Source organism: Rana temporaria, chromosome 1, assembly GCF_905171775.1.
Source record: "Rana temporaria chromosome 1, aRanTem1.1, whole genome shotgun sequence".
NCBI classification, from domain to species: Eukaryota; Metazoa; Chordata; class Amphibia; order Anura; family Ranidae; genus Rana; species Rana temporaria.
The window spans coordinates 450,076,411-450,103,563 of NC_053489.1; the positions used below are offsets into that span (position 1 = coordinate 450,076,411).

Sequence of the window (27,153 nt, forward strand, 5' to 3'; positions counted from 1 at the left end):
ACAAATCGTCCCTAGCTACATCACCAACCTCATCTGCAGATATCGCCCAAATCGTCCCCTCTGCTCCTCCCAGGACCTCCTGCTCTCTGGCTCCCATGTTACTTTCTCCCATGCTTGCCTTCAGGACTTCTCCAGAGCCTCTCCAATGCTTTGGAATCCTCTGGAACGTCTTGCCCTAACCTCTCCATCTTTAGCCGACTCGTGAAAACAAATTTATTCTACTAGCAACTGTCCCTGAGCCCCCCCCCCCCCCCCCATCAAATCATTCTCTGCAGCCATTACCTTTTGTACCACCACCCCTTCCCTTTACAATGTAAGCTCTACGAGCTGGGCCCTCCTGTCCCTTCTGTATTGAACTGTACTGTCCCCCCTCTACATTGTAAAGCGCTGCTTTATAAATAATGTATAATAATAATATTATACGTAGCGTCAAGTCACAACCGAGTATAAAAGAGAAGAGAGGCGCCTCCAAGTGTAGCAATATGGTTACATTTAATGAAGGTACAACATTTAGCAACCTCCCAACTCATCATCCTCTGCACCGCCATCCCTTCCACATTGCGCTCCACAAGCTTCTCTTTCAGATCGCTCTACTGCAGGGTAGTCTTCCCGGACACGATTGCAGATTGACAGCGATGAGAGATGGCAGTGCGGGAGATGGTCTATGTGGACTATGTGGACTGCTTTACCCCGGATCCCTGCATACTTGGGTGTGCCAGTTTTAATCATCAACCATGCGAGTTGCTTTATGTTGTACCTTCATTAAATGTAACCATATTGTTACACTTGGAGGCGCCTCTCTTCTCTTTTATACTCTGTAGCTCCTGCTGGATTTTGCTTCTAGTCCCCTTGTGGAGGCTTCTATTTGTGGATGGACATTTTTATGGTTACACAACCTATAACATTGCTATAATCTTTTTAAAGGGACTATAAATTGAAGGACCTATGATTAAATGGTTGTGGAACAAATCATTTGAGTTTCCATTATTTCTTATGGGTAAATTCGCTTTGATATACAAGTGCTTTGGATTACAAGCACGTTTCTGGAACTTATTATGCTCACAATCCAAGGTTTTACTGTATTTGAATTAGTACATATCATGGTAATTTTAGAACAAATGAAGAATTTTAAAAAATTGCACTTGAAAAACTCCTCTAAAGTATTATTCTAGAACACTTGAACTAAAATTACTTGATGTGCTCATTAAACCCTTCATTCGGTCAACTCAGCCAGAGACTTATTAATTAAATAGGACATTTATATATGCAAATGTTGTCTTTATTTCATTATCTTTATGTGAGATTTGTATACTATATACTGTACAATAGTATTCATCACCATGCTATCTGTATCGTCATGTACATCATTCCAGGAAGCGGCTGCTTCCATATGCACCCAATGTGATCGCACCATTTTCTTTTTTGAAGTTTGTATTTTTGGTTTATCTTCTGTTAAAATCCCCAAAAATACTGTGTAATACTGTATCAGAGTGCACAACATGTAAAGAATATGTACCAATTAATCCTTAGGATACTCCAAAAACTGCTATGATGGACAGACCTCACCAAACTTTGACAGTAGTAGGCTGCTAAATTGTAACATATAGCGAATGGGGTAAATGGATGCACAGTAGGGAGGTTGCCACAGCTAGGATTTTTTTTCCTCACAGTGAGTTGCTTGAAAGCAGGGCTAAAAAGTACTTTAAAGTGGATGTAAACCCTCATCTATTCACAGTGAAGTGAACAGCCTCAGGTGATACAGAGCTGAAACAAATCTCCCTACATAAATTTTACATGTATATCTGCTGTCTTCAGCTTTATATATTCTTTAGAAAGTGCACATGTTGTTAGAGATTTTCTCTTCCTGGTTAGCACTAAAGTGAAGTCTGGGCATACAGGCAAGACAACTGATGGAAGAAAAGGCACACACCCCCACTCCTCATATGTAGAGAATTGTTTGGTTTGTTCAGCTCTGTGCTACTTTACTTATAGCATCCTCCCCAACACAAAAACTTTCATCTCAGTTGATGGAGAACTTGTCAGGCCGATAACAGAAGAACGGGACATATAACAAAACACTGCAGATATATGTTTACATCCACTTTAAGACTTCAAGGAGTCTTGTTGGGGTAAAGCTCTAGGACCCCTATACATCACTGCACTGCAGTACGCCACCCCCTTAATTCACCTGCCATGCAGAACATAGTTATGCACTACTGCTGCATTAGGCAAAAAGGTGCATGTGCTTTTTTATGCGCGCTCTTGTGCACTGGTAGCTCAGTCAAATGAATGGACTGCTTTAATGCAATGCAAGTTAACCAGTGTCTTTTAACCACTTCCCGACCGCCTCATGCAGATATACGTCGGCAGAATGGCACGGACAGGCACATCAGCGTACCTGTACGTGCCTGCCTAGACGTGGGTCGGGGGTCCCCCCCCGCTACATGCGGCGGTCGGATCCCCTCGGGGAGCGATCTGGGACGACGGCGCGGCTATTCGTTTATAGCCGCTCCGTCGCGCTCGCTCCCCGGAGCTGAAGAACGGGGAGAGCCGTATGTAAACACGGCTTCCCCGTGCTTCACTGTGGCGGCGTATCGATCGAGTGATCCCTTATATAAGGGAGACTCGATCGATGACGTCAGTCCTACAGCCACACCCCCCTACAGTTGTAAACACACACAAAGTGAACACTAACTCCTACAGCGCCCCCTGTGGTTAACTCCCAAACTGCAACTGTCATTTTCACAATAAACAATGCAATTTAAATGCATTTTTTGCTGTGAAAATTACAGTGGTCCCAAAAATGTGTCAAAATTGTCCGAAGTGTCCGCCATAATGTCGCAGTCACGAAAAAAATCGCTGATCGCCGCCATTAGTAGTAAAAAAAAAAAATTAATGAAAATGCAATAAAAATATCCCCTATTTTGTAAACGCTATAAATTTTGCGCAAACAAATCGATAAACGCTTATTGCGTTTTTTTTTACCAAAAATTGGTAAACGAATACGTATCGGCCTAAACTGAGGAAAAAAATAATTTTTAGATATGTTTTTGGGGGATATTTATTATAGCAAAAAGTAAACAATATTGCATTTTTTTCAAAATTGTCGCTCTACTTTTGTTTATAGCGCAAAAAATAAAAACCGCAGAGGTGATCAAATACCACCAAAAGAAAGCTCTATTTGTGGGGAAAAAAGGACGCCAATTTTGTTTGGGAGCCACGTCGCACGACCGTGCAATTGTCTGTTAAAGCGACGCAGTGCCGAATTGTAAAAACCCCTTGGGTCATTTAGCTACATATTGGTCCGGTCCTTAAGTGGTTAATGCAACACATGGCAGTGCACAGGTGCGAAGATAGCCTTAAAAAGGCAACGTCATTCAAAAATAAACCAACCCTTTAATTAGATCATGCATTTGTAAACTGCTTTAAAAAGTGCATTTTACGATGCTTTTTTCCTTAGAAAAGTGCTCAAGTGCAACGATGTATTAAAATGCACCAGTAGGTCAAGAACAGAAAAAAGTGTGATGGGCCATATTTACACACATCTATTTTCTGTCAATACACTATGCAGAGCCACATGTATGTCCCCTTTGGTTTACTGCACATTTATACACGTTTCTACAATAACATTTTAGAGTATAAGGGCCATGTTGACTCCTTTGCGTTTTTATAGCGCATAAATATGTATGGGTCATAAAAATATATTGGGGGAGATCTACTAAAACTGGAGCACTCAGAATCTGGTGCAGCCAAGCACGGCAGCCAGTCGGCTGCTAACTTCAGCTTGTTCAAGTAAGCTTTGACAAAAAGGGCCGGTTCACACTAGTGCGATGCCAGACAATCGCATGAGAGTCGCACAGCATTGCTGTATAGATCAAATGCGATGTCTGCAATGCACATTCAGCCATAGAAACTGTATGGCTGAATACGCATCGCATTCGGACCAAACTCAAGCAGGACCCTTTTTTAGTCCGCCCCAGAATCAGATTGCATGGGTGTACACACCCATGCGATCCGATTCCTGTCCGAAATGACAGTTACCGCTGGCGATTCAGGTGCGATAAAAATAAATGATGAACCCCTCCCCCCACCAAAATAACAGTGAAGGGTCCACCCCCCAAATCCATACCAGAGCATGCAACCCCAGCAGGTCAGGAAAGGGAGGGGACAAATGAGGGCCCCTCCCGAACCATACTAGGCCACATGCCCGGCATTGTTTGGGGTGCTTTGGGGCGGGGGGCACCCACGAGACCTGGGTCCCTCTCTTTCCGTACCTGCATGCTTGGATAAGGGGCTGGTATGGATTTGGAGGCAAGAACCCCATGTCGTTTTTTTCCCCCCCCTCTATTTTTTTTTTGCCAGCAATTCTTTTTTTTACATTCAGCTGTCAGCGGGGAACTCCACAGACAGCTGATGACTCATCGGTTAAGAACACGGGGGGCGGTTTCCCAGCCCACTCCTTATCAACCAGCTACACACACAGTGGGGGTTTTATTTACGAAAGGCAAATCCACTTTGCACTACAAGTGCAAAGTGCACCGAAAGTGCACTTGGAAGTGCAGTCGCTGTAAATCCGAGGGGGACATGCAAGGAAGATAAAACAGCATTTTAGCTTGCACATGATTGGATAATATCAGCAGAGCCTCCCCCCTTTCAGATCTACCCCTCAGATTTTCAGAGACTGCACTTCCAAGTGCACATTCAGTGCAATTTCAAGTGCACTTTGCACTTGTAGTTTTCACTTGTAGTGCAAAGTGGATTTTCCTTTCGTAAATAACCCCCACTGTGTTTAAAGAGAGAGAAAGAAAACGCAACACTTGTATTTTTGGTGCGATTCCATTGAAGCCTATCACACGCAAAACGCAATCTGCTGTGGGAAAAAAAAAAAAAAAAAGTCCCTGATCCTTTTCAAAAAACACAGCGTGGCAAAATGCAAAGATGTGAACTATATCCATAGGAAACCATGTTAATTGGACTGTAGTGTGTTTCTGCAAAACACACCAAAAAACGCAAAGGTAGTGTTTTAGTAAATCACACACACATATTTTGTGGCCCATTGAAGCCTATAAAGGGTGCATGAAAATGTATATATTGTGCATATTCATGCATTATTTATTACATTTTCAACTTCTTGCAGGTGAGCACATTGTAGCTTGTCATGCTAGGATTACAAGCATCTCCCCTGCATACTTTTTATGTGCTCAGCCACAATTCACTTACCATGATACCTGCCATGTGCTCAGCCACGTCAGGAGCAAAAATATAAAATAAAAAACAGAAAACACATTCCCTCGTGATCTCACTACAAGAAAATTACCCTCATTGGCTGGAACCAAAATTGCACAAAGCATGAAAAACACACACAAGACGTGCTTAAACAAGCATTTAAAAAAAAAAATACATAAGAAAAAATAAAATGCATGATAGTTGAAGCAGACAGATGTGAACAAGTCCAAAAACAAAATCCTTGTATTATATATTTGCAGTGATCTCTGTATCCAACTAATTAAATGACAAATATGAGGGAATACATTATTTTAGCCATTAGGGTTATGTTTTTACCATTAAAACTAAAAATCCAGACAAAATACTGATGTACATGTTCTCCCTGTGCCTGCGTGGGTTTCCTCCGGGTACTCCGGTTTCCTCACACACTCCAAAGACATGCTGGTAGGTTAATTGGCTTCTGCCTAAATTGGCCCTAGTATATGAATGTGAGTTAGGGACCTTAGATTGTAAGCTCCTTGAGGGCAGGGACTGATGTGAATGTACATTGTATATGTAAAGCGCTGCGTAAATTGACGGCGCTATACAAGTACCTAAATAATAATAATATTATACGCAACACTGACCTACCTGCAGGTTACGGCCAAGCTTGCCTAGGAGATTGCAGGAAAAGTCTGGCTCCTATTAACCACTTCCCAAACCGCCGCATGTATATGTACATCCACAGAATGGCACGTACAGGCAAATGGGCGTACATGTACGTCCTTGCCTTCTAGCGATCGGGCCCCCCCCCCCCGCTACATGCGGCGGTCGGATTCCCGCGGGGAGCGATCCGGGACGACGGCGCGGCTATTAGTTTCTAGCCGCCCCCTCGCGATCGGTCCCCGGAGCTGAAGAACGGGGAGAGCCGTATGTAAACATGGCTTCCCCGTGCTTCACTATGGCGCTGCATCGATCGAGTCATCCATTTTATAGGGAGACTCGATCGATGACGTCACACCTACAGCCACACCCCCCTACAGTTGTAAACACACACTAAGTGAACACTAACTCCTACAGCGCCCCCTGTGTTTAACTCCCAAACTGCAACTGTCATTTTCACAATAAACAATGCAATTTAAATGCATTTTTCACTGTGAAAATGACAATGGTCCCAAAAATGTGTCAAAATTGTCCGAAGTGTCCGCCATAATGTCGCAGTCACGAAAAAAAAATCGCTGATCGCCGCCATTAGTAGTAAAAAAAAAAAATTAATTAATAAAAATGCAATAAAACTTTCCCCTATTTTGTAAACGCTATACATTTTGCGCAAACCAATCGATAAACGCCTATTGCGATTTTTTTTACCAAAAATAGGTAGAAGAAAACGTATCGGCCTAAACTGAGGAAAAAAAATGTTTATATATGTTTTTGGGAGATATTTATTATAGCAAAAAGTAAAAAAATATTGCATTTTTTTCAAAATTGTCGCTCTATTTTTGTTTATAGCGCAAAAAATAAAAACCGCAGAGGTTATCAAATACCACCAAAAGAAAGCTCTATTTGTGGGGGAAAAGGGACGTCAATTTTGTTTGGGAGCCACGTCGCACGACCGCGCAATTGTCTGTTAAAGCGACGCAGTGCCGAATCGCAAAACCTGGCCTGGGCATTTAGCTGCCTAAAGGTCCGGGGCTTAAGTGGTTAAAAAGCATCAACCTATTACTCCTGCCTTGGGCCTGTTGGGAATACAAGATGATGACCAGAGGCCTCGGTATACCAAAATTTAGTTGTCAATGCTGCTTTTATGCCAAAAAGGTGATTCTGTTTAAATGGAATTCCAGATCTCCGCCCACGTTGGGAGCTTGGATGGACTCGATAAATGCTGTTTTGCCTTTATACAAACTAACGTACATCAATAGAGGGTGCCCGTTGAAATATGAACGGGAATGGAGACCCTTGGATTAACCCAGTGTTTCTCAACTCCAGTCCTCAAGGCGCCCCAACAGGTCATGTTTTCAGGATTTCCCTTTGATGAAACTGCTGTGGTAATTAGTAAGGCAGTGAAACTAATCAAATCACATGTGCAAAATAATGGAAAGCCTGAAAACATGACCTGTTGGAGCGCCTTGAGGACTGGAGTTGAGAAACACTGGATTAACCCCTTGTAATCTTGACTTGGCAGTGATTGTTCCCTTGTGTGGTAGCTGATGTGGGCTTCCTCCCCCCCTTTCTCCCCTTCTGAATTGCAGTTGTTTCTGGCCTGAGTGTATCTCGTTTGATGTACCCTGTGGGTTCTCCCCTATCTCGTGTACACTGTGTATGTTGTACCCTGCTTTTGTTGTTTTACTGCTTGTACCTTCTTTGACTTAATAAAGACCAACCTTGTTTGTTAAAAAAACAAAAAAAAACAAAGCATCAACCCTAGCTGGCTCGGTTTTATTACCAGCCCAAAAAGATACAAAGATTTTACTCACCAGTGTACTTTCCTGATTATCATTGAGTTCAGAAAGCTTGCTGCTGGATTTCTGTCTTTTTGGCTTGCTTCTCTCTTCAATGTAACCAGAGCAATTATCCTGAAGTTTCTCCACTTCCTGCAACAGTCCACAGTCCTCGAGGCCACCACACCCAGAAGGGATGTTCTCCTTGTTAATCATCTCCCTAAAAACACAAGAAATCTTTAACGTGTGTTTTTACTAAATAATGCAGACAATCGCTAGCAAAGTACAGCTTGATTGTACGGCATAAAAATCAATAAGTCATCGTTTGACATTTTAAAAAGGTGTTTACAGTAAAATAAAAGAACCAATGTTTTCACAACTGAAACACTAGTACTGGTAAGAAAAGCCAAAAGCAATATAGGTAAAGTGTTAGCGAAGACAAAAAAACATTGTTTTTGTTGGATAGAATTGGAATTTTTTATTTATTTTTTGGTGCTGTGTGTCTGTCCCATTGGGGGAGACTTCTTTTCTTGTCCTGTCCCGGAGAAGCAGCAGGAAATAATAAAAGATGCATCCAAAGGAAAGGACAGTTGTCACATTGGGAGATTTCCCCTCACTTCCTGCGGCAACTCAAACGTATGAATTTCTTATCGTTTTCCATACTGGAGTCAATAAGGCCTCTTTCACACGGGGCAGATCAGTAATGCCTCGCCCCGTGAACCTCCGCTTGCTCAGCGGGGATCACTCCGTTGATCCCCGCTGCTGACAGGGCGGTCCCCGCACACTGTGCAGCAGGGCTGTGGAGTCGGTAGATAAATGTTTAGACTCCTAAATGTTCAGACAATCTAAATTTAGTAGGAGTCGGAGTTTGAGTCGGTTCATTGTTTGCGGACTCTGACTCCAGGTACCCAAAATTTCCTCCGACTCCACAGCCCTGCTGTGCAGGGACCGCCCTTTCTTTTCTCCGCTCTCCCCTATGGGGGGAGCGGATGAACACGGTCCGTCTGTCCGTGTTCACCCGATCCGCCAGACGGATGAAAAAGTAGGTTTATCCTCCGTCACACTTTGGCGGATCGGAGCGGGTCGGATATCCGCGGCTCCATAGAGGAGCACGGAGCCCCCGTTCAGGTCCGCCTAAAAAACTGGCAGGCGGACCTCAATGGTCCACCCGTGTGAAAGAGCCCTAGGGAAGCAATATGAAACCAATATTCCTCTTTTAATCATCATACTTCTTTTGCATCTTCCGGTTGAATTAACCACTTGAGTTCCAGAAGGTTTTAACCCCTTAGTGACCAGGCCATTGTTTGCCATTTGGCACTGTGCTACTTTAACTGGTAATTGATGCGAAGCGATCTGAGCCATTAAAAATGAATGGGCACAAATCACAACACACAGAAAGAAATGTGATTTGCACAGGAATGTGGTGCGATTCAGATGTGGTTTCCAGTGTGAACCCAGGTTAAAATGATCAAAAAACAAGATATTATCAAAGTCAACTGCATAGTATATACCTGCTTTGCTGAAACCCAAAGCCAAATTTTGGTATAAAAATGTAAATATGGGCAACTAATGTATCACATGATCTCACTTAAATAGATTTATGAAACGCATGACTTGTTTGAAGTATAAGTTTACTTTTTCAGAAATAATGAAAATTTAACCAATGCCCTTCACACTACACTACAACCGCACCTCCCCCCCTTTCAACCCAGCCAATGTAGTGGTCGAGGATATGAAAACCCCACTCCTCTTCCCCTTCTTTCTGCAGGGCTTCCAGGACAGATGCGAGCGATTCTGATTGTTCAGCGCTGGCACAGAGAATCGGTCTGATCCGTTTCAGGAGCCCTGCAGAAAGAACGGGAGAAGAGCAGGATTTCATATTCCCAGACTGCTACATAGGCTGCATGGGCACTGACAGCTCATCACCCATGGAGGTACTAAAGGGCGTAAGGTGTTAGCCAATGTTTTCAGAAAAAATAAAAAACTGTCAACTAACCCTTTACCTAGGTTTTATAAAAACCTTTTGCACCTTAAGGCCCCTTTCACACTGGGGTGTTTTTCGAGCGTTATTCGAGAGAAGCCTCATCTGCAATCCCAATGTGCTGGTAAAGCACTGCTAAGACCCTAACGTTTTAGGGCGTTTTTGCAGTGCCTCAGTGTGAAAGGGTAAGGCGTTTTTACAGCGCTTTCAATTCATTTCAATGGAGAGGGGCGTTTTTGGAGCATTATTTTCAGCGCCCAAAAGCTGCTCCAAAGATGCTGCTTGCAGGACTCCGTGTGAAAGGGTCCATTGAGATGCATGGAGAGCGTTTAATGAGCGTTTTAATAGCGCTATTTTTAACGCTAAAACGCTGTAAAAACGCTTCAGTGTGAAAGGGGTCTTAAAGTGTTAAGCATGTTGTGTAAATCAAGCTATAAAAATCCAAATTAAATCTGGGTTGCAACACCATGGAAAAGTCTGCACAAGTGAGGCTTAAGGCCTGATTCACACCTATGCATTTTTAGTGCATTTTGCAGATTTGCTCTAAAGAACGTGTTCCATAGGAAACCATGTTTTATTTTATTTTTTTCTTTGCTTTTTTTTTTTAAGTGTATTTTGTGCGTGTACTCGAGAGAGGAGCCGGACTGCATGAGTTGGGAGTAGGCAGGCCTCCCCCAGAGGCAATCTGCCACCTTTCTCCATGCCCCGGGTGGCAATGGCGGGTGTGTGAGGGGGTCCTCCCACACAGCCCGCCCTACCTGCTCCGCTTTGAAGCCCAACGGGGCAGAGGGACTCCCTATAAGGGAGTGAGAGCATTTGCCCGCTCAACCAGCCCCGTTAGTCCTTTGCCTCTCTTTTTTAGAGACCGCATGGTCAAAGTGCGTGCATGTTAACCTAATTTCGAGTGCGTGTAAGTGTGGTGGTTTTTGTGGGAGGGGGGGTGGGCGTACTAAGCGCAGGCTTACCTCGCATAGCACACCCACCGGGAGCCGGGCTGAGACCACCAAACTCAATTCACATGCAGCCGGGACCGGGATCCGAACCCCTAGCTGCAGAGGTGAATGGCTTATCAGCGCAGTGCCAATCGCCTTGAGCCACCGCAGCTCATAGGAAACCATGTTAAATAGACTGTAGTGCAAATCTGCAAAAGGACTAAAAATGCATAGGTGTGAATCAGGCCTAAAAAGACATCACTTTCTCTTTGTTTACGCTGACCGTCAGTCACTGCCAATGTTCAGATGCAATGCAACATCACAACATACAAGTGAATGCTTTGCACAAGCATCTAAATGTACAGAGTTCGTATATCATCATATATCGTACAGAACTGGAACTAGATTTGCATATCTAAGGAGCTTCTGGTTCAGGATCAAGTTATGCCAGGAAATTTCTATAAAAAGGCTATGTTTAGTTATTTTTACAGAAGAAAAATGGAATAGGTCAATGACAAAAAAAAAAATGAACGAAGAAAAAAAAAACACGTTCTCCAAAATTGTCATTTTAAACAGCGCTGCGGATTTTGTAGACAAAAATAATTACTCTTCAACAGCCCAAGCTTTACCAAACTGACTTTTGCTAAATTCAATTCAGTAAAAAACAAACTGCAATTTGGTTAATGACACAAAAAAAAAGTGTCCAAAATTAAGTGGGGCCCCTCGGGAGATCCAAACTTATTTTCCCTAACCTTTATATGGCGACAGCTCCCTCCGGGTTCATCTTGTGTACAGACACTTAATCCACCACTAAGCACACACAGTGCCAGATACATGCTAATAAATAAAGTGATCACTTTGCTTGCCCAGAATCAGTTTATAGCAGAAGCTGCTACTTGAAATCTTGATCACCATACCAACACACTGTACTGCAACAATGCCCCTTCGACATACCCATACACTGTACCATCTCTCCTAGATGTCTTTCCTCTCGGCAGCAGCGTTTTGGCAGAAAAAAAAGCTCAACGCTTGTAACACGTTTAGGCATCATTTCATTTTACTGGCCAGAATAATAATTTATTCTGGCCATTGAAACGGATTAATGCTCAAGCACTAAATGTGCTTAGTGTTCGCACATGTCAAGTGTCTTCTCTGACAAAATGCGGCTGCTCCTGGTTGCGCTGGTAGTAAGGAGGGGGGGTTTCTGCCCCTAAGCGCCCATGCCTGTAAACTCCTCTAAATGCCGCTGTGTGGAAGAACACATAGGTGCAGGTGTGTTTAGAGGCAGAAAAACAAAAGTCAGATGCCCACTGAGGCGCTTTGCAAAGTGCCCTAAAAGAGCCTCTCCTTTCACACTGGAGCGGTACGCTGGCAGGACGGTAAAAAAAAAATAAGTCCTGCTAGCCGCATCTTTGAGGCACGGTGTATACACCACTGGGCATGAAATCAATGGACAGCAGAGCTTTGCTGACGGTTTTAACAGTTTTTCTGCTACTATCAGGGGTTAAAAGCGCTCTGCTAGCGGCTGAATACAGCCATAAAAATAGCGGCACTTTACCGCCGACGCCCCACTGTAAAAGTAGCCTAAAAGTAAAAGATGTTGCCACTTGGAGGAAAATTTAGGTCCGGGCCATTCTAATCCCTGAAGCCTTGCATCAGCCATAGCTATGATAACTACTGCGAATATTAAAATTGCAATTCCTGACAACCCAGGAAACTTGTTTTCAAGGTAAGAATGGGGTTTCCTTTATTACAACCCTACCCTCTGTGTAATACAATCAGCATTATTATTTCTTAAGGGAACAAATTAACAGCACCTGGTTGGTATAAAATTACAGCACACACAATGACAATCCGCCATTAGTTCTTTCTGTTCAATCTCATTTAGCAGCCTGAGATACACATTGGACTGATTGCAATAACATAATTATTGAGAATTCAAACAATGTGCAATGAGGTTAATAGCACACGGAGAAAGCTTTTGTAGATACATTATATATTAAGAAGAGAAATTAACTGCACTGTCTGACAGGTCCACTTCAAGACTACGGTGTACTTATAGAGTCCCAGTATTTTCTTACATGTCTCTGGGCTTTTTTCGACTCTCATCTTGCTCTTTCAGATGTCTTCGCCTCTGCCTTGCAGACAGGCTTGTGGAAGGTGATGATGTGCCAGACTCGGATTCCTCTGAACTTTGACTTCCAGGACCAAGAACATCAAAAAGATGTTGCTCCACAGCAGTCCTGATTGTCCTCTCCAAAAGTCTGTGAAGAGCAGAAAAGCTGTTGGAGATGATGCATGCACACTAAACAGATCTATTATGTAGCATCAACATTTTTCTAAGTTGTCCATTTTAGTATTATGCAGACACTTCAGTGAATCAGAAGTAGTTGACACACACACACACACACACACACACACACACACACAAACTGTCAGCATAAGTTACCCATTTCAATAAAAACACAGATGTAACAAGGTGAAGGAAGAAATGTGTATTTAGCCAGCACAGCCCACGTGTATTTAACCACAATTCAGAAATTGGGGATGCTCACATATTATCAATTATTTACGCTACCTTAATACGAGTACAGGATGAGCATCGTCTCGCTTACAGGAGTAAAAAAAACAAAAAAAAAACCTCTACAGATCACAAAAATGGTCCATTTCAAAAGCCAGCGCGTATTTGCACGCCACTGGTGCTACTTTTTTAAGGAATTATTTCAACTGTCATTTGAAAACGATTTTCTACTTCCTTAACATGGTCCCTTAATCGAACATGTTGCTACCTCCTAGATTTGACTGGCTGCCTTCCAATATCAACATTAGGGCTCCCCTTCACACTTATGTGACTTTGACTTTGGACATCAAAGTTGCATTACAAATCACAGCCCATTCTTTTCAATGGCATCCATTCAAATTGGTGCAACTTAAAATGGTTGTAAATCTGCAGTGCATGCAACATAAAAGAAAGAGACCATATTAACATTGCAAATCGCTGTACCTTTATCTTAGAATTTTTATCCCCTGCGCCTGTCTGAGCCCTCAGAATATCGCTGATCACTGGGCGCAGTGGCGTATCTAGGGTATGGCAGCCATGGCAAGTGCCATGGGCGCCATATGAAGGGGGCGCTGTTGAGTGGCTGGGCAGCAAGGCACTTACCAGGGTCTGAGGGTCTCTTCTTCCCTCCTCCCGAGCATAGGCAGGATTTCCTTTTCAGCAACTTTGCTAATATACAATGGCAGCGCTATCCCTGCTGCGTTCAGCCACAGCCCTGCCCTGTTCTCCCAGGCTCTCCCATTCCATCTGGTCGGATTGGCAGCGCATAAAGAAGGAGGAACATCAGTTTCTCCCTCTCCTCTGTGAAAACTGAGGCCTTAAGTGATGAAGATTTCATCATTTCCAGTATTGGTTCTGCATTTACCTGGCCTTGGAGGGCAGAGGAGGGATCTGGGGTCTAATAAACCCCAGATTTCTCCATAAAGAGAATATGTCACTACCCAAGGTATCACAAGGGATGATAAATATCATTAGTTTTGTTAGCGGTTGTTTTTGTTAAGGTGATCTGAAAGATGGGTTTCAAATGTTTTGACAGGGGCGCAGTTTTAGTGCTTGCCATAGTTGCTATTTTCACTAGATATGCTCTGACTGGGCGTGTCTGCATGCCGGAGCTCAGGCGCTGGAGTCCTGACTTCATTGGACTCCCCTCCCAGCTCTACACTAGCACGACTACTGATCTCCAGGCTGACAGCTGGCCTTGCCCCCTCACAAGTACCAACCAATCGGAACTTGTAGAAGGCACCACCTGACTTCAGCATGGCCAATAATGCTAAGGCATGGAGCAGCCAATCGTGGGAGAGCTGGAGGAGGTAGGGGACGCGATTCATTAGGGAATGCTGAACATACGCCTGCACCCGGAACCGACGAACTTCGGGTGCCGACATTGCAGGCTCCCTGGACAGGTGTTTTTATAGTAAAAGTCAGCAGCTACAGTATTTGTAGCTGCTGACTTTTATATTTTTCTTTACTCAGGCTGGAACTCCGCTTTAAGCCCAATCCCAGCCAGAACATTTGGAAAGGTGGATGAGGTTTAGAACCTCAAGCCAGGTGACTACAGTGGAAGCGTAATGTCCCCGATGTGGGCTTGGACAGCTTTAAAAAAAAAAAACACAAACACACACACACACACACACCCCTCAGTGACTCCTTAATTTCTTGCTAAAGGGAATCATTCCAATACAGAACCATATAGAAGACTGAAATCAATATACAGGACTTTTTTTTTTTTTTAATGAACTGTGGCCTCCTATGCATAAAATGTGTTGAGAAACTTACATTTTCTACTAGTCCCCCTGCAAAAAGTCTATATATACACACACCTGTAGATTGTGCAAGTAAAGTAATGCAGCCTCCTGTGATATTGTGGCAATGTTACTGCACTGCTCCTGAATTCAGAGGATAGTTGTCACTTGTGTGGGCCGTATGAGATGGAAAAATGTTGTAGGGGGTGTCAATTAGCATTGTCACTACTGGTAAACAAACCTGTAGCTGGTCAATCAGCACCTGGCCACACATAGTAATGTCAGCGGCTTTCTGGATTTCCAGGCTAGCCTCTGTTGCTGAAACCCTCCCACTGTAGTCTGCAGTGTCTGGGAGAGGCAGCGTGTGAAACAAAGATAATTTGGCTCAGTCATGGAAGTTTTTTTGTTCATGTTTTAGGTTTGAGAATATCGAATGAAAGATGATCCCCCATTTTTTTTCCATGCTAATCTCATATAGAAAACCAATAGGTTACTAAAGTTAGGAAAATTCTCGTAAGGCAAAATACAACTTGGGAAGTGATGCAAGGTATTGTATACTTTTGTTTCCAAGCATGCGTGGCCTTGGACACTTAAAGTGGAAGTAAACCCTCCTCTCGTTTTCAGCCAAAGAAGCTGCCATCTTGGCCTCTGTTTGATCCTCAACTGCCATGATGCTGCACATGTAATCAGTTATGACACCAACCATTGGATGGTTTGACAGTTTGGTTGAGAGCTCATCCATTGTGCCCATTACATTCCTGGCATGTCCTGGGAATGTAACGTTTTTTTCAAACTAGTAAAACTATAGATTTACTTCCACTTTCATTTTTTTTTTATGGGTGAATACTGTACTGATTACACAAAAATCACTCATTCTATATTTGCACGAGAAACATTTCCATGCTTGTCTCTTTGGATATATAGCATGAACTGTTATGAATGGCTCTCGAAAGCTGTGTACTAACAAATAGATTATCAGACGATCGCTCCAAATGTGTTTCTTGCGTCCAATATTCTTATTGTGTGTATGGGCTTTAGAGTGGAAGTGCTTTGCGATTGGGGTTCCCCCACCTCCCAGGGACGACAGGTTTCTGTTAAGTGGGAATGGCCACACATTGATCACAATTTGGCCAGTGAACCAAACAAATTTTAACCAACGTATGCTTTGGACTAACACTATCAGGTCTGGTCAATTTCACAATTTCAAAAGTGCAAAGAGCAACAATGTTGAGCAAAGTAAAGCATTACATGGTATTCAATCAGAAATCACACTTTCACATTTGACAACAGGAACCTTATAGTTTGCTATGGGTCACGGAAGATTGCATATCATCATTTCACTTCACTAACATCACAATTTAAGCTTTTAAAAAATAAATTTCTTCCAAGAAGAAACAAATCAAAGTAAACTAAACTATTTGTTTTAGCGTTAAGTATGATCAGAGTTTAAGGCTGCATTCACACATCAGTGTTTTGAATTGCAGGCAGATTTGCCGTGATTCTGTCCGTGATTTGAAAGCGCTGATGTGTGAATGACAAATCGCAGGACTCGCATTTCAGATGCTATTCATTTGAATGACACCTACAATCGTGGTGCGGGTTACGTCGTGATAAAATTGAGCTACAATTGCGGGAAGCATGTCACCAAAAAGTAGCCCTTAAACTTTTTTTGGGTGACGCGCTTCCCGCGATTGCAGTGCAAATTATTGTGCAGCAGACCCGCACAGCAATTTTAGGTGTCATTCAGATGAATGGCATTTCAAATGTGAGTCCTGCAATTTGTCATTCACACATCGGCGCTTTTAAATTTACGGGCAGAATCGTGGCAAATCTGCCTGCGATTCAAAATGCTAAAGTGTAATTTTAGGTTGATAATTAAGTTTTCAACTGCACATCATTCAGTACTCTCCAGTTCTGTATTAAACAAGACGTAAGCTTAAATCCTGCTGATCACCCTCCCATCTAAAAGGCACACACACTAACACACAAAAAGCTTAGTCACTTACTCTCTACCAGCAGGGACAGAGCTGACCTGGGACACACTGCAAAAAGAAGAGAACAGTTGCATTAAGTGGCATACTTCTCTCAAACACTACAAGGCACAAGAAAATAAATAATACAGCCCTATAGGAAGCTCTACTCCCCTCTGAGAAGGTTTGCATCATCTCCAAAAGGGGATTAAACAGTGATCCTCTGTCAAGATCTAATCTCCTACATACACACACATAATGCAAACTGCTTGTATATTGATGTAGCCAATGATAGCATAATTAGTTTGACTCTCCTGCACATAAAGTATAACCTTACAAAAATTATTTAAAAAAAAATAAAAAGTGCCGAGGGCATTCTAGGATGGGTAATTATTGATTGAATATATTGTGAATAAAACAAACATGCAAGATATTCCACATAAAACAAAAAGGAAAAGAAAAAAACAAAGATAAAAAAAGTAAAGTAAAGTAGTGTGTGGGGGGAAGTTAAATCCTCTAATAGATCACCGGGAAAAGTAAGGGCCCTTTCACACGGGCGGATCAGTAATGATCCGCTCCGTGTGTCCGCAAAAGCTCAGCGGGGATACTCCGTAAAATCCCCGCTGAGCCGTCTGCTGACAGGGCGATCTCTGCACACTGTGCAGGGACCGCCCTGTCTTTCCTCCGCTCTCCCCTATGGGGGGATCGGATGAACACGGACCGTATGTCCGTGTTCATCCGATCCGCCAGACGGAAGAAAATAGGATTTTCTTCCGTCCGAAAAATCGGATCTTTGCGGAGGCGGACAATTACGGTTGTCAGCGGATGGTCATCCGCTGACACCCGCAATCACATAGGGACCCATGTATGTCCCGTTTTCATCCGCAACGGATGGATGAAAATGCGGACATATGGTCCGCACGTCTGAAAGGGCCCTAAAAGCGCAAAAAATATATATATATATAATGGGTACACCCGTTTCTATTCTATGGCACCAACCAAATGTTTTGTAGAGCTCATTCATCATCATTTCCAGCGGTTTCACCAGGATGGGAAAAATATTATCAAACATGGCACAGAAAACTGCCAGCTTATAATGGAAGGTCCAAGCCTTATGCCGCGTACACACGATAATTTTTCGGGTTGTAAAAAACAAAGTTTTTCAGGCTCTAGAAAAAAACTGCGTTTTTAGAACCCGAAAAAATAAGGAAATGTCCTTATTTCTTCTGAGAAATCATCACTTCCTGTTCTTCGGTCTGTAACTACACACAGTAATGCAAGGCTTTTTCCCTGGTGTGGAGTGTCGTGCTCGCCCCCTCCCTTGGACTACAGGAGAGTCAGGACCCCCACTAACACAGCTCCTTTCTCATATCTGCAACATAGAGAGCGTCCTGACTCTACTGTAGTCTCCTGAAGGGAGGGGGCGAGCACGACACTCCACACCAGGGAGAAAGCCTTGCATTACTGTGTGGAGTTACAGACAGAAGAACAGGAAGTGAGGATTTATCAGAAGAAATAAGGACATTTAAAAGCAAAATCGAAGGAGGAGGTAAGTGAAGGAGGACTGCACTAAGGTAAAGGAAGCCATTTAGGGAAAAAAAAATTGTACCTTTTACAACCCCTTTAAAGCTTTAATAACTATGGAGTGAGGAGCAGCAAGATTCAGCTTCACCACAGAGAAAAGCAAGGGATTGTCTCAAGGGAAACTTACGGGGCTGCAGGAAACACTTAGGAGAATCTATGCACAATCCGGTCCCACAAAGTGCTCCAGATATACCCTATACCCAACCATACCCGAAGCAGGAACCCAGTGACAGCCCGGTTCCCTTCAGTGATGGAATATGCCTGCCATGGAGATGAAGAGCACCCAGGTGTGCAGATCTCTCTCTCTGGCATGGACTAAAATGGTGGAAAAGAACCAGATTGCAAGATTAGGTCCATTGCCTATCAAAGAGGACCTCAACTTCTTCCTAGAGGGGGAAGGCATTACAATATGTGTTGTAGGCAATGCCCAAAAGAGTCCATTTTGGGAAAATAGAGAGTCCCTCCATGAGAAGGAAACCATCTACGAGTCAGACTGGTTCCCCGCCTGGTTATGGAGATCTCTCAGCAGGTAGGCAATAGCCGGTGCCAGATTTTAGTTCTATCAAGAGACAGGCAAACCAGGTCCTGGTTAACCTTATAGGTCAGAAGGTCCAAGTAACAAGAGGAGTTGTACAGAACCCAACTGTTGGGAGTTACTCTGAGGAAGAGAGTGCGTGTTCTGATAAGAAACAACTCCAACACACAAGTCCCCATGTGGACAAGGCCAAAGATATGGGGAATCCAGGAAAATAAAGTTGCATTGCTTTGTGCAGAAGCATAAGAGGGATAGCGAGAAATAACAAAGGGTTCCAGGAACAAAGGGTTGGCCTGTGGGTCAAGGAGATCCTCTGCACTCAAGGGCATGAGAGGTAAGTTACATAAGAACCCGTCCTGATGCACAATCAGCCTCCCACTCATAAAAGTGGAGGCGCACCTTCAAGCAGAAGAAATTTTAAAGGCGTTAACCGACCACTTGCTTTGAGCCCTGGTAGCTAAGCGGGAGTCCCGCTCTGAGGGCCCAACAGTGCCTACAACTGAACATATGAGAGAAGGGTGGGCTTCCTCTGACTGGATTAGGGCATCCCAATTTTGGGGTATTTCCATTCACTTCATAGCCCAATGGATATAGTCACTACAAACAATGGTTTTAAAAAAAAAAAAAAACCTTCTGGGGCTCCTCTTTTTCTCTACTCCTTTTCTCTTTTTTCCCTGTTTGCTTTCCCTGTCATTGCTTTTTGATATGAAGGCCAACAATGTAGGCAGATGTACTCCTGGGTACAGAATGACATTCGTGTCTATGACACAGGCCTAATTTTCAACCTGGCCCTCCATGGCCTGGGTTATAATTTGTCTTGGTGTTTATTACGTGTTCATGCAGTATTTCTTTTTTTTTTTTTTTGTGCCGTCGCCCCTGCGTGGGCAAACCATGGCTTGTTATAATTTGTCAAATTTGTTTGGGTTTAAAGTAAAGAGAAAACAGTAGATACAATTGGCAATAAAAGATTACAGAAAAAGAAAAAAATTGTATCATGTAATAAGAGAGGAGTATTTGAAACATAGAATAATCTAATAAATATTTGTAGATCCTATGAGAAATATTAAAGGAATCATTAAAGCAGGTTAAAGTCAAACCAATCATGTTAGTCTATTACATTTGAACTCATATAAAATATTATAGATTATGATATAAATGGAACCGGATATAATTATGATATGAACTATAGCTATGGAGCAATTGTAATTTTAGCAATGAATCGGTTCAAAAACTAGCCGAAATAGGGGGGGGGGGAGGGGAGAAGGATCTTATTCATGTTACAATAGGACCAAATTAGATATCGTATTTACATATTCACATTTACCATTTTATATAATGAGATGGCTTGAGTTATATTTTTGAGGCTTGTTATAATTTTTGAAAATCCAATAAAATATTGAAAAAAAAAAAAAAAACGTTATAAAGATGATTTTTATCTTTTTCTTTTATCAGAAATTCCCTTACAGTTTTTAAAGTACAAGCTGCAAGCAAAGTGTGAACCAATAGAAAACCTAGAAACAAATTATGCAGGAAAAAAAATAAAAAATCACATTGGAGAGCAATTTATTCTGACAAAGCAAAATGCTATACCGACTCCATTTTATTGAACTTCAGGCATAAACAAAATTGTGTATGCAGCACAACACAGTAACTTCTTCAAGTAAACATGATTAGTTTTATTATACTGTATAAAGAACTGATCAATTCAACAATGGCCCACATAGGACCAAAAGTATGTGCACATCCCTCAAAGATACGGAGTTCCGTATTCCAGTGAAGGTCACAGTCAATGCTACAGTTTACAGTGCAATGTGTTTTTAGACCTCAGCAAGATCAACACCTTTGGGATGGATTAACATTCAGATTAGGAGCCAGGACTTCTTGTTCAACTTCAACACCTGATCTCACAAACACCTGTATGTATGTATGGTCACAAATTCCTACAGATACATTACAAAGTATTATGGAAAGTCTTCCCAGAAGTGAATACTGGTAAAGCTGCTGAGAGGGAGCATTTTGCACGTACTTGGAGCTTACACAACTGAGGTGTTCAAACTTTTGCCACTTTGCATATTATTTTAACAGTTTGATATTAGATACCTTTAGAAGAAGAAGAAAAAAAAAAAGTTTTGTGTGTTGGACGCCTTTCACACAGAAGTGCTCGAAAACGGTCTATAAAAACACCAAGCGTTTTTCAGGCACTTTCGCGGCGTTGGCTGTGCGCTTTTTTTATGGTCACGTGACGCAAACCAACCATTCTGTAGCGCTTTTTTGTGTGCGTCCCATTCATTTCAATGGACAGGGACGTTTTTGAGGAGCTTTTTTAAGCACTCCAAACATGCTGCTTGCAGGACTGTTTTCACCGCCCCGTCCCAGTGTAAAAGGATCCATTGATATTAATGGGAAGCAGTTTTCGGGAGATTTTCAGGTGCTTTTTTATTTATTTGTTTACACTATGAAAGCACTTGAAAAGCGCCTCAGTGTAAAAGGGGTCTTCTTTGCTTACCTCACCTAATAATAATGTCTCCCAGCAAACACTATTAACTTAATGACAGCAATATAATATTAACTTAATTTAATAGCAATATGTGATATTTCGTTTCGTTAATTTAACTTAAGCTTGCCAGAATAAACAGCGCGTTACTTTATGCATTTGCAAATAGAACATGATCCTTTTTTTATATTCTCTTTTATCCTTATACATTTAAAAACAAACAAATACACAATAAATAAAAAAAATAAAAAAAAAAAAAAAAACATACCCATGATTCGATTTCATTATTACATAATTTCATTTGATTTGTGTTCTCCATAGCCATTATCCCCTCCCCAAATCCACCCCCCCCCCAAAAAAAATACACAATCACTCTAATCAATCTAGCTCTCCTCTAGACCTCCCCCTGCCATCTCCCACCTTATTTGGTCCCGTTAGGCGTCCTTCAGTCGTATATCCGAGAGACTTTTAGAACTTCAGCCATTTCCCCCATATAGTGCGGTATGCCTCTAATGATTCATCTGCTATATCAGGGATATGCAATTAGCGGACCTCCAGCTGCTGCAGAACTACAAGTCCCACGATGCTTAGCTAGACTGATAGCCTCTGTGCCCTCAGTGGGGTCACATACCATCTTGCCAATAATTTGTAGCACATCTCTATTGTCATCTGAGGGTTCCTAGTTCCTCCATGTTCAGGGTCTACTTCCTTTACAAGTATTTTGTATATCTTAGATACACTTTGATTTAAACACAAAAGGAGAGCAGAAAAGCTTCTCTATTAACCTCATGTTTCCTTGTCCCCACAGTGGTTGCGGTAGTGATTGTGTAAAGTGCTGTAATTGTGTGCACCTCCATCTATCCAAAGGCATATTAAAATGGAACATGATCCAATGTCAAAGGTATCAGTTGTCTTATTCTGGAAGCCCAATAAAAAATACAAATAAGTCTACAAAAATAAACAGCTACACGCTCTACAACACACATATTAATTCAAAGCAGTCCCACAGTCCTTTCTGTCAGAACGATGAACATTTTACAAACGATTGAAAAGCATAATCAATGTTCACATTCTGTGTGTGCCCAAAAGGTAAACACCATTTAAGTAAAGGCTCAGCATAAAAACATCCCTCATCCACCTCTAGATTTTGTAAATGACAAAGGGCATCTGACAGTGCAAATAAATCATTGTCCTAACAAATGTTCCTGCATCTTTCTATATGTTCCTACACACAAACATAGTTATGATGACAAATAAGAATCATTCCCCATCCCCAGAGTGCAATGGGTTTCTAAACACAACACACATTCTCAGAGTGGAGATCTCAAGGGGTGCATTGCTTTGGGACAATGTCCCAGGCTTTTGCCACCACTGTTCAAATTGTGCAAGAAAGTCCCACAGGAGGCAGAGAGCTCCATACTTGCCTAATGAAAATGTTCCTGAGAAAGAAAAGACTACATTATTTTTTGGGGGTTTTAAACTTACCATTTGAGCTTGCTACGACATATACCAAGGCAAAGACAATCTATAGTGACTACAAGAACACATTCCTTCAACATTTCCTAAAGCTAATGTTTAACTATAGAGGTAATAAGAGTAATCTAGTGGCAGTAATGATGATAAAGAGGTTTAACACAAACACTAACCTGTGACTTGTGTAAACCATACCTTATGTATTATTCAATCAATGCATAAAATTTTGAAAATGTTAAAAACGGTACTTCTCCCCCCATTTGGAAGTAGGAAAGGTTAAAGTGGATGTAAACCCACTCTCATCCTTTCTAAACTACTGCCATAGTGCTGATCTATAAGGATATACCGTATTTATCTGGGTATAGCGCGCACCCAGTTCTAGGAGGGAAATTTCCTGGAAAAAAAAAAATTACTTACAGTTTAAATGTCCCTCTTCGGTGTCTTGCCCGACGTCCATCTTCGGCCTTCGTGGTGTCCTCCCCGCTTCTCCCGCGATGTCTCTGAGCGCCGCCGCCGACATATACAGAGCGCAGTACACTTGGGTACAGTCAGCTAGGCTTGGCCACGCTCGGCTCCTCCCGCAGGGCGTGACCGCGAGCAGAGCCGAGCTTACTGCGCTCGGTATATGTCGGCGGCGGCGCTCAGAGACAGGGGATCGGCGTATAACGCGCACCCACGATTTCCCCCTGTTTTTAAGGGGGAAAAAGTGCGCGTTATACGCCGATAAATACGGTACATGCCTCCTGCATGTGTCCTTACCTGTCAAATGTTTCCCCTCTGTCTGTTATAAGAACTGAAAAACTGCAGATTCTGTGGGTGTATCTGTTGTCTGGAGCTCTGTGGGTGAAGTCGTGATGTCAGCAGACCCCCTCCCCCGCCCTCCTCTACACTCCCCATGTCAACATGCATTTTTTTCCTATGTATTCCTTACACTAAATTCTGCTATGATCACCAACATCCAGTCAAAATCCAGAAAAGTAACCACATGACTTCAGAAAAGGAGTAGGGGTGGGAATTAAAAAATAATGCCTGTCTCCAGGCTAGTGCATGAGATATGTAAAAAACCTGTCTGTCACAGAAAGGGGGCGGAATGGACGAAGGTTTTTCTCTGTAAGTCCGTTTTATTTCACTGAACAATAAAAGAGGATTGCTCAGAGCTGGATTAACTCTGTGTGGCAAGACTGGACACAGATGATAGGAAATCTTATACTCTACATTGTGACATAAAAAACTATTTAATAAAAAATTTCAGGTTTACATCCACAATCAATCACTATTGGAACTCTTTGTAGGCACATAATATTGGTTTTACAGTTTAACGTGCAGCGTCCCCTTTAAATGAACAATAGAAGAAAGAAGTAGGTCTGGCACTTGCAATCTATCCTAAATATCACAAAGTGCTTTGTATCATACATATACCAAAGTGAATATCGCATAAATATATTAAAAAAAAAAAAAAAAAAAAAAAAAAAAAAAATCCCATAAATAATGTCCAAGTGAAATAAATAAATATCCCAATCTAATGCTAGTGTCCAACAGCAGACTGTGATCCACACGTGCAATTTCTGCTGTTACAATAGTCTCCAAGATTCTTTACCGCTTGCGCGCAACATACTGTATAGGTGTAAACTCACCAAAAGTGTATGACCCCTTTTTTACAGATAGGTCAAAGTGTTTTTTCAGCTCCCAGAGGGTTCATAAAGTGATGATCCCCAGATCCGCCTTCAAGTAGTATGTTCACTCATAGGGTAATAAATAAGGAGATGGCAAAAAGGTAACCTAGTGTAGTATTTATTACATCCAATAAAAGTAGAAGGTTACACTCACATTCTCGAGTGCCTGAAAACCCACAATTAGTGAATACAGCCGATGTAAATCGTAATGCTCCGCCATACGATTCTTACTGGTCGGCGTGCATGCCAAGTCTCATGTCCAGGCTCATTACATCATATGGGACCCAGAAGTGATGGTCCTTGCGTTTCAATGTACGTTTCAACAGGGCGGAGTCTTCAGGAAGTGGATTTAGGATAGCGATTACAAGTGCCAGACCTTTTTTGTTTTATAAAGCCCAGGTCGGGTTTTTTTTGCCATCCGTGTCCCATTCGAGAGATCTCCCGGCAGGAAATCGGAGGAAACCTCTCTAAAGTCAGGGAAAACCACTCTTGGTGTTCACAAAAATAAGTGCCCCTTTGAAAGATTACCCCACACGATTCCTGTTCTGACAAATAAAAATGTTGTTGTTTCTTTTCTTCACTTTAAGGCCCAGCGACAGTGGCCCGTTGTATTTACCAGGGTTGGCAAGGGAAAGAGTGGCTCTATGTATGTATGTGCCATTACTGGCTGTGGAAGCTGGAAGTCACTGTAGTATAGACATTGTAGCAGTCTCTGCTGAACCGGCCAAATTTCGGTCGATGTATGGCCAGCTTAAGTAATGGAAAGGGTAGTAACTGGAAACAAGAGTGTCAGAACACCAAATTGTATTAAACGGTCTTATTGAAAATACAATCAAAGTTCACAATATGCAAAAATGTTGGCCCTGTTTTTCACTGTATTGGTGAGTTGCCAGAGAAATCTGTTACACACTATGTGATTGAAAACAGTTAATGCTGTAGGGTCAATACAGTTATTAATGGTGTGTTGGGCAAGTTATATTTTGACTAGTGCAGTCTTCTTGCTTAGTACTTCACTGGGTTTAGGCAGCTTTCTTTTTTTTTTTTTTTTTTTGCAGATTGGAATGGAATTTTGCTTGTATAAAACAAAGAACAGTTGTAGTTTGGCTAATCATAGATTTAATTTTGTCACAACAAAAGAGGGGATTTACCTTACAGTTCAAGGCTTTTGGACTGACATGAGACCCACAAAAACAGTTAATAAATCACACTTTGGCTCTAATGACCCATTCCTGGCATATAATGGGCACATTCTTTGTTTTTGTTTACATTGGTGTGCATCGATGAATGAAGCTCTGTATTCACTGTACTTGGTACATGAAAACAGCACAACCCACGTAATACTAAATGGACTTTTCTGAAAGCCTCCAATAAGAAGCGCCCATTGTTTTCTCAAGTCATATTGTTCTACCCCAGTTCTTAAATTGTATAGGCAAAATACAGGCTACACAAAGCAGGTTTCTTCCTGAACTTCACTTTAGGGTGAAGGTAAAGGGTACTTTCAGCAGGCAGAGCTGGTTGAGCCTAAACTGATCTTAAAGTGTTACTGAGCCTAAAAACGCATTGCTTGCATTAAAATAATTAAGAAAAAAAAAGTGTCCCTCCTTCCCTGTGTGAAGGGGAAGAGACGGGAGAAGAGATTAGCGCTGTGCAGGGCTGCATCTTTTCTCATCTTTTCTCCCCTGCATCTTTACACTGCATTCGAGCAGCAGCAGCAGGAGCCATTGGCACTTCCTGCCACCAGAGGAAGTGGGGGGCAGGCCTAAGGGCACTTTCACACGGGGCTGTCCGTGTACAGGTCAACTTTAGTTCAGCGGGGATCGCTCCATCGATTCCCGCAGAGCAGGCAGATGACAGGTCAGTCTCTGCACACTGTGCAGTGACCGACCTGTCAGAGCGCCGCTCTCTCCTATGGGGGATCGGATGACGACGGACCGTAGAGTCCGTTGTCATCTGATCCACCAGACGGATGAAAAAGTAGGGTTTTCCTCCGTCACACTTTGGCGGATCGGAGCGGGTCGGATGTCAGCGGGCATGTCACCGCTCCATAGAGCTGCACAGAGCGCCCGTTCAGGTCCGCCTAAAAAAACTGACAGGCGGACCTGAACGGTCCGCCCGTGTGAAGGGGCCCCAAGTCCCGCTATGGAGCGCGGCATCGGAGACACACAGGTCGGGAGCGTGGGGACTACTTCTCCTCATAGCCGGTGGCTGGCTATGGTTATCCTGCAGAAAATAAAAAAAGGAGGAGCCAAGATCGCCTCCGGGGACCCCAGAAGAGGAGCGTTTGTTATTTTAATAAAAAAATCCTCAGTTTCGTAACACTTGTAGGATTAAATTCAGACTAAACAATTGCCCAATACAAGAGACATGGGTGGCTTGTCTTGTACCCACAATCAGGGCTGTGGAGTCGGAGTCGAGGAGTCGGGGGAAATTTTCGGTACCTGGAGTCGGAGTCGGCAAACAATGCACCGACTCCGACTCCTACTAAATTTAGATTGGAATTAAAAAAAAAATTCCAACAGGAGTTTTATAAAGCACTAAAAGAAGTTGAAAAGTATGATCGCTCATC

At 42.5% G+C, this 27,153-nt stretch overlaps 1 protein-coding gene across 5 annotated transcripts in view; it reads right to left on the minus strand.

The window, feature by feature from the left end:
* The window catches only part of FAM13A (family with sequence similarity 13 member A), a 266,776-nt gene that overhangs the window by 61,658 nt on the left and 177,965 nt on the right, over positions 1-27,153 (minus strand). For all 5 annotated transcript variants that reach the window (XM_040327495.1, XM_040327486.1, XM_040327503.1 and 2 more), the window contains 3 exons: positions 16,865-16,900; positions 12,638-12,820; positions 7,680-7,863 (listed from right to left, as the gene is read on the minus strand). In XM_040327495.1, the coding sequence (XP_040183429.1) occupies positions 7,680-7,863; positions 12,638-12,820; positions 16,865-16,900 (403 nt within the window). The remainder of the gene's footprint in view (positions 1-7,679; positions 7,864-12,637; positions 12,821-16,864; positions 16,901-27,153) is intronic.